At 33.5% G+C, this 8063-nt stretch overlaps 1 protein-coding gene across 2 annotated transcripts; it reads left to right on the top strand.

Moving 5' to 3' along the window:
• Window positions 1–4158: 4158 nt before the first annotated feature.
• LOC107606308 (heat stress transcription factor A-2) lies at window positions 4159–6334 on the top strand. Of its 2 annotated transcripts, none has more exons than XR_001612644.3 (3): window positions 4159–4740; window positions 4831–5706; window positions 5808–6334. XR_001612644.3 is itself a non-coding variant. In XM_021106593.2 (3 exons), exons 1-3 carry the CDS (start codon window positions 4429–4431, stop codon window positions 6018–6020), a joined length of 1038 nt encoding a protein of 345 aa, XP_020962252.1. In that variant the 5' UTR covers window positions 4256–4428; the 3' UTR covers window positions 6021–6223. The 2 variants fall into 2 exon arrangements, 1 of the variants encoding a protein (XP_020962252.1); XM_021106593.2 differs by having other exon boundaries at window positions 4256–4740; window positions 4831–5536; window positions 6001–6223.
• Window positions 6335–8063: the final 1729 nt, after the last annotated feature.

Genomic DNA, 8063 nt, shown 5'->3' with positions numbered 1-8063 from the left:
TTCGCCTAACCCAAGGTACACTAGTCGAACATTTCCTTTAAAATCCCCTTAAGCTGAATCAAACTCATACGATATAACGCCAGCCATGTTTATGCCTAAAAAATAAGGTTTAGCAAAATTTGCTCCAGCATCGAAGGGATCAGTATCGACCTTCATCTCCTTTTTGCCATCATCGAACTACATCTTCTTTTTGCTATCATCGAACTTTAGCCTTCCTTCCATAATGGCGTCTTGGTTCAAATCCCCAAAACGGACACAATTATTAATCGGATGGCTAGTTGCTTGATGAAATTTGCAATAAGGTTTTCCTTTCAAATCTTTAATCGAAAGCAATGTCTTGCTTTCTGGTAAAACCAATTGTTTATCTTTAAGTAACACATTAAATATCTGTTCCAATTTTGAAATATTAAAACTATACTTTTTTTTCACTCTTATATTTTGAATCACTAGATATATCAACATTTACAATTTTCTTAAGCAAAGAACAAACATAAGGTGATCATTTCTTTAATTCAGCCAAATCAACTTCAGGAAATTTGAAATCGAATTCTTCACTTGAAGGCCCCATTTCAATGTATGAAACCTTTTCTTTTCGAACAAAAGGTTTATTTTTATACTTTCTTTCACTTTTAAACACTTCTTTTTTTTTCTGAAGAATTTCTACTTGTCGAACTTTTTCAGCTAAATGGCTAGATCAAGTATGTGTACATTTAGTAACTTTTGACGCATATAAAATTCTAAACCCATATAGTTGCTAATTTTACTACCTCACTTTCAAGAAGAGAAAACATAACATCGACTTCGAACATTGTTAAATCGAATCATGAAGTCATTAATTGACTCACCATCATCATGCTTCAAAGCCACAAGATCAGTAATTGTTACATTCAATTCACCCCTATACAACTGAGCATGAAAAGCACCTTCCAACTATTCCCAAGTAACAATTGAATTAGGTCTTAAATTTGAAAACCAAGTAAAAGCATTCTTCGTTAAAGAAGAAGGAAAAAATTTTATTTTTAAATTTTCATCATTTGCTAAATTATTTAACTCGATCATGTATCGAGCAATATTCTCAGTAATGGATTCTCCAACTTTTTCTACAAATTTTGTTATTATCTTGGGGTTTTCACACTCTTTGGCACCTCTGCCATTTGCACAACAACAGGGAATGTAGAAAAAAAATATGGTCAAATTCATAAAACCCACATTGATACCGATCCTATTAAGAACGTCTTCAATGATCCTAGTTACTTGATAACGTTCACCTCGTTGATTAACACGGATCATAGCCAACACATCATCAACATTCTGATCGCGTCGAACTATATGAGGGATATTCTCATCGAGATTCACATTATCATTCATATCTCTAGGATTATTCCTTACATCTTCAGGGTTTACCTCTATATTTTGATTATCACCTTAATCATAATCGACAATCCGAGCAATTCGTTCAACTTGCCTAGCCAAACGCTCGAATTTTGTCTCACAATCATCCATCATAAATTGTCGTCATCTGTTGGGTCAACAAATTGATTAGATCATGATGACTCTCATCAATATGCTGTCGAAACGCAGCCATCGAACTAAGATTATTCGATGTTGATCTCACCTGACAATCATGAACAATCTCAGGATGGTATAGGGGTGGTTGATTATTAACCGCTCCTGATGCACTACCAAACCTAATTAGAGGCACAAAACCACTCATAGGTGGGGTATAACCAGGAGGAAGGCCAAAAAGAGGCCAACCTGCAGTTACTGGCAGTTGCAATTGCGTTGAAGAAATTTGTGGGCGTGGGTACGGCCATTATTCCCAACGGGAGGATTATTAACCGTCGCATTATCCCCAAACCCATTACCTGAGTTCTAAATATTACCCTTTGTATGTGACATCAATTCTGCAGAAGTTTGTGCAACTACTATAGGAACGTTATCATTTGTAGAAGACTCAACATTAGTATTCAAAATCTCATCGGCCATATTTATAACCCTTCCACTCCGAAGTTTTATAAACTAAATCATTAACAAAAAAAATCTTTTGGCACAATTTTTTTTAAAACTGTCCCATCGGGCGTGGCATTTTGTTATGCCAATTTTTAGTAAATCGTAGTTGGTTCGATATCTACTATCTGGGAGCGAAACCTACTCCTCTTTATGAGTACTAGTTTTCAATTGTGTACCAAAGATTTCGGTTTTTGGACAAACAAGGAAAGAAAGAACTTAAAATGAAAAGTAAAATTAAAAAGGTTCTAGAATGTAAAGAATACAGAAAACAAGGTAAATGACTTTAAATTTAAAACAAGCAATAAAACGCCTTCGACATGATCAAAAGAATTTGAATTCAAATACAATGCAGAAACATTAAAAGAGTAAAAGAAAGAAAACTTTGCAAAATGAAAGTAAATTTGCAGGAAAAAGGTAAAAGAAATGTAAAAACATAGAAGGAACCCTAAAGAAAATGAAGCTCTAAGCAAACTCAGAAAATTGCTGGAGATATGAGAATGCAAGAGTGTTTTTTGAAGAAGAATTCCAACCCTTATTCCTTCCAAGTCTTGTCTATTTATAGGTTAGTTTGACCATTTCTACGCTGCCAAATGTCATTTCTAAACAATCACAAGGTAATTGTTCCCGTCAAATGCAAACCTAAGTAACTGCCACTTTCACATAGTTTGCCCTCGATATCGATCTTTCAATCTGTTGACTTCATCCTTCGACAACTTCGAATGAATCAAAACCCTTGTCATCGATTCTCCTATCCTTGATTCAATCATTTAATCGATTTAGTCGGTCCAAAAAATATTCGACCAACAATAACCTAATGACTAAATTGATATATTTTTGTAAGCATATTTGGCCAACGTTCAATTTGACATATTAAATATTATGTATGTTATTAGTTAATATTCTACCACATCAATTATTAACAAAAATTGTTAATAGAATTATGAAAAGATAAATATTATTAATTTATAATCTTTAAAAGACCAATTTAATTAAAAAAAATATTTTAAAAACAAATTTTAAAAATATTTCATTTCTAAGAGACTAATTTAACTATTAACCCTCTAAACCATTATTCATAAAACCAAACATCCCTTTAACAAGTCAAACATCATTACATCAGTACACGTGTTTTTTTTTTTTTTTTTTTGAAAATGAGACAGCATATCAGGATCACGAGGATCTTTTTCGGCAGAGCCCCAAGCAACATCCACCTTAATTTGTTGGATTCTTGCGCACTGCTGTCTTGCCAAGTTATTAGCTTCTTGTACTTGGACTTTTGTGTAATGAAATCCAACTCTTTTATCTTATTTCTTAAAAAAAAAAAGAATGGGTATTTACTACAAAGTAAGCCCTTCTCAAATTAGTGGTTGGTCTAGCTACGTACCCTATCACTCGGTTGGAAGTTGGACCAAGTCATTCACAAGCCACAAGTGAATTTTCTTCCCTATATATAATTACTTGCACAAAATAAAATTCCTATTGATCTAGTGTTCAGCAATCTGAGACAGACATGGGCATGTGTTTTGCCTTTTTGAACACCAAATTATGCGAGACGTGTGTTCCACTTTTATAAGGACAAATGTTGTGAAGCGGATTAGATTTGTTAAAGTCGTATATATGCTGTATCTTAAAATATTTGAGTCGTACATGAACCTCGAAAAAGGTTTAAAGCCATCCCAAGATATTTTTCTTCTTGTGTGGACTAAATTCTTGACAAGTCACAAATTCCAAAACCAAATTCAAGAAAGCGAAAACGCTAACTAGTCAAAATCAGCACAAAAGCACGTAAGTAACCCACATTCATTTTTGGTCACACGCGTCCAGATTTTGTATTTGACAGAGTGTTATTCTCAGTTGTGAAATCGTTTAATTAGATAAATAAAAATCAGATCGTTTAATTTGTGAAAAGTACAAAAATCAGACGGAGAAATTTGTGAAAGAACAAAAATCAGACCGAAAAATTTCTATTAAAAAAATTAAAAAATTTAAAATATAAAAATCGAACAATTTATGTATCTTTCACACTATTAAAAAATACCAAAAATTACAATATTAAGATATATTACCACTTTTACTTTCATATAAAAAAAAGCGCCTACACGCGTCACTCTTAATTTTGGAGTAGATGGTGGTCAGGTGGTGCGAATTACTTGAGAACTTTCCAGAACTTTTGGCTAAATATCTGTTGCTCACTGGAGAGTGACACCTGGCAGAAAGTTCTTACAATCTTCCGAAGAAACTAAACACTACTACCAACTTCCCTAGTTCCCTTTCCTTTCTAGAATCTTCCTACCTCCTCCACCGCCTTAAGTAGCTTATTTGCCAAACTAGAAACCCCAACGAATTCACTAACTGAACTGAATCCCACTAACAACCTTTAAATAAATCAAGAAACGGTTACAGAAGCAGGTAAATTAAATGGCGGGAAGAATGAGAGTGAAGGAGGAAGAGGAGACTGTGGTTTTGTGTGGGAGCGGACCAGGTGGTTCATCTTCTTCATCAAGCGTGTCACCGCAACCCATGGAAGGGTTGCACGATGTGGGACCACCACCGTTTCTGACGAAGACCTTCGAAGTGGTGGAGGATCCTTCCACCGACTCCATTGTTTCTTGGAGCAGAGCTCGCAACAGCTTCGTTGTGTGGGACTCGCACAGATTCTCCACCACAATCTTGCCTCGTTACTTCAAGCACAACAACTTCTCCAGCTTCGTTCGCCAACTCAACACTTACGTAAGTCCCTTTCGCCATTTCTATTCTCTTCGATTCAGCGATTCTTTGATTCTTTCTTTTGTTTTGTGTGTCTGACTCTAATGGATGCAGGGGTTTAGGAAAGTGGATCCTGATCGATGGGAATTTGCGAACGAGGGTTTCTTGGCAGGGCAGAAGCATTTGTTGAGGACGATAAAGAGGAGGAGGAATGTGACGCAGTCGTCAACGAACATGATCCAGCACGGAGAAGGAGGAGGAGGAGGAAGTTGTGTTGAGTTAGGTGAGTTTGGTTTGGAAGGTGAAATAGAGAGGCTGAGAAGGGATAGGACGGTGTTAATGGCGGAGATCGTGAAGCTGAGGCAGCAACAGCACAACTCGAGGGAGCGGATTTGTTCAATGGAGTCAAGGTTGCAAGTCACAGAGAAGAAACAAACTCAGATGATGACTTTCCTGGCCAAAGCACTCCACAACCAATCTTTCATTCATAACCTTTCTCTTCAGAACAGAGAATTACAGGGTTTTGAGATGAGCAGGAAGAGGAGAATAACTGCTACCGCAAGTGTGGAGAATCTGCAATTGGATCCTGTTGCTGTTGGAGAAGAGCAAGAGGAATTGGAGACACTTTTGTCAAGTGCTTGCGATAATGAATCAAGCAGTGAAATGAAGGAGACTACTACTACTGCTGCTGCTGCTACCAGTGAGAATATATGGGAAGATTTGCTTAGTGAGGATTTAGTTGGTGGGAATCCGGAGGATGAAGTTGTGATTGGTGATTACCCGCACCAAAATCTTGAAGATTTGGCTGCAACAAACACTGGTGATTGGTCTGAAGACTTGCAGAAACTTGTGGATCATATGGGTTTTCTTGCCTCTAATCCATAAAAATAAGTGGTTGTAGAATTATTTGTAGTGGTATTATTTGTTGTCTAGATTGGCCTCTGCATGCAACTAGTTTCCCATTGCAAAATTAACATGTTGGTGGTGGTGGTATGCCTTCAATTATTTTTCTGTAGATAGTTATTGATAATGGTTTCATTCATTAATTGATTGATTGATGAAGAGATGCATGATGTCGTTTTTGTGTGCAGCAAGGGGAAGGCTTGGTAGTTGTTGAAAGAGGCCAACACATAATATTGTGCTCTTTGTTCTGTATCCTTCTATTAATTCAAACTTGCTAAGTGTCTGTGAATATCTCAAATATTTCGTTCATCTAGCTAATTGTTCTTAAATTCAATTTCAATTTCCGTGTTTGAGACTGTAACTAGATTGTGCTTTTTGCAGGCGACGTGAGAAGAAGATAATTTCAAGTGAATTGTGATGGAGATTGGGAGACGAAAATGAAAAGTAATATTTAGTCTGCTGGATTATTATCCTCAATTATTCTTGATTATTGTACAGTTCAACATTAGTTAACATTTCTTTGCCTATGACATGGTGTAATGTAAATCCAATCCTGTAATAAATAAGCCATTAGTCATTAGACGACCGATTTCAATCCTGTAAATCCAATCTTGTTTGTGATGTGTTTTTTTTCTATTGTATTGGGGCCCAACATAGAGCTTGAAACAGTATGTAAGAGTGAGGTTAGACCATTTATTACGTTGAGCATTTCTTCCATCTGTTTTCCTAGAGACCCTAAAATAAAAGAAGGCCCATGATTCTTTCAGGTGATATATACTCTGGCTTCGGGTTGAGCATAACAAAGACCAAAAGTTTGTCTGACCAAAAAAACAAAAATTTGTTAAACCATAGCCCATTGGCTTTTGTCGCTTAAGCTGATGCAAGTTCCTTTCCCTTGACCGAAAACAAGAGTTCATTTCCCTTGTTGATATAAAAAAAATAAAAAAGTCAAACAAAAAATAAAATAAATAAATAAAGAGTAGTTTCCCTTAGGATTGAATAATTGATAAGAATGACGCTACATATTGAAGTATTTTTTTGTAGTTAAGTCTAACTAAGTTGGTCTAACATAACAAAAATTAGTTATATTTAGTATTATTTTAAGTCTTATTATTTAATTTGGTTAAATTTTAATCATAAAAAGATTTGGATGTGTAATATTATTCAATTAATAATGAGTACGATAGACTTTAGATATTATTTTAATACTATATACAAATTTAAGATCTCCTTAAAATTTAATCCATTATGATTTAGAGTTTCAAACCTCCAAATAAGTTATTTTATAATTAAATTATTTTATTTTTATTTTTTAACTAAAATTTAAATTTTTAATTTTTAAACTATTATTGATTTAGTTGAATATGATTACCAAAATGATTGGGTAATATATATATATATATATATATATATATATATATATATATATATATATATTAGTAATATAAAAAAAATTAATTTTATATTAAAATTAAAAATAATAAAATCATAATCTAGTCCATATTAAAATTACAAACATAATTATCAATTTGTCAAAGTGTAATTTGTTATATATTAGTTTATATCAAGTAGCATTTAAAAACAATAAGAGAGTGTTATAATAATATAATACGAATTAAAGTGGTTCTCTCATTAGCTTGAAGAGTTGAGACAAAGAGAGAATGTGTGTTCCATCTCCTTTACCGTCAATAAATGTATAATAATTTTTTAACAAGATACACTAATAAATCAAGGGTGCAAATAGATGAGAAAGAATTGGTCATAAACCAAAATTTTATTATATTCGCAACTCAACCTATTCTACTTTCTATTTTGCAGCAAGTCGTGTTATCAACTCTATTTAAAAGATTTAGATATCTGCAGATATGATTGGTATTGTTAGACTTAGTTTTTTTGTTTTCTTCTAAACAAAAGAAAAAAGATTTTATTTATAAAAATTGTCAAACAATATTTATAAATTCAGAAAAATGATTAGATTTAAATTTAAAGAATAAATTATATGCCAAAAATGAATACAATATTTAATTTGGTAAAAGTAAAGATAAATTTAATTCTCTTTAATTCTTAAATCTACACAAACAAATGTTGTAACATAGTGTGATATTTGTTCTCCCCAAAGAATATGTTGTAACGTAGTGTGATATTTTTTCTTCCTTGCTATAACCATGTACAAGTAGACATTCTATTATTCGATCATAACAGAACAAAAGAATTAAGTTATCTTCTACTATTGATTATGGTGAGTTCTATGGTGTAGAAAGAATTTCTTTCACCTATAGATATGTGTTAGTGATGACAAGTCATCTTAGCCTAGTTTCACTAGCCTTTTTCTTTTGTTTTCAATTGATTTATGCACTTTCTTGAGACATAAGCAAGCCAATTGGGTAGATTTCCATGTTTCCTTTGATTCAATCAACCATAGATGAATTAATGCAATTTCATGA

This window comes from Arachis ipaensis, chromosome B7 (genome assembly GCF_059453495.1).
Source record: "Arachis ipaensis isolate K30076 ecotype BB chromosome B7, ASM5945349v1, whole genome shotgun sequence".
Lineage (NCBI taxonomy): Eukaryota > Viridiplantae > Streptophyta > Magnoliopsida > Fabales > Fabaceae > Arachis > Arachis ipaensis.
Note: the sequence above shows the minus strand (reverse complement) of the source record. Positions and strands in the feature narration are given on the sequence as shown.

What these genes read in the sequence shown, in the direction of transcription:
- LOC107606308 (XM_021106593.2), top strand. Translation starts at nt 4,429, where the DNA reads ATGGCGGGAAGAATGAGAGTGAAGGAGGAAGAGGAGACTGTGGTTTTG. An exon ending in TTCGCCAACTCAACACTTAC is followed by an intron (nt 4,741 to 4,830) that starts GTAAGTCCCTTT and finishes TAATGGATGCAG; the next exon opens with GGGTTTAGGAAAGTGGATCC. An exon ending in TTTGGCTGCAACAAACACTG is followed by an intron (nt 5,537 to 6,000) that starts GTGATTGGTCTG and finishes TGCTTTTTGCAG; the next exon opens with GCGACGTGAGAAGAAGATAA.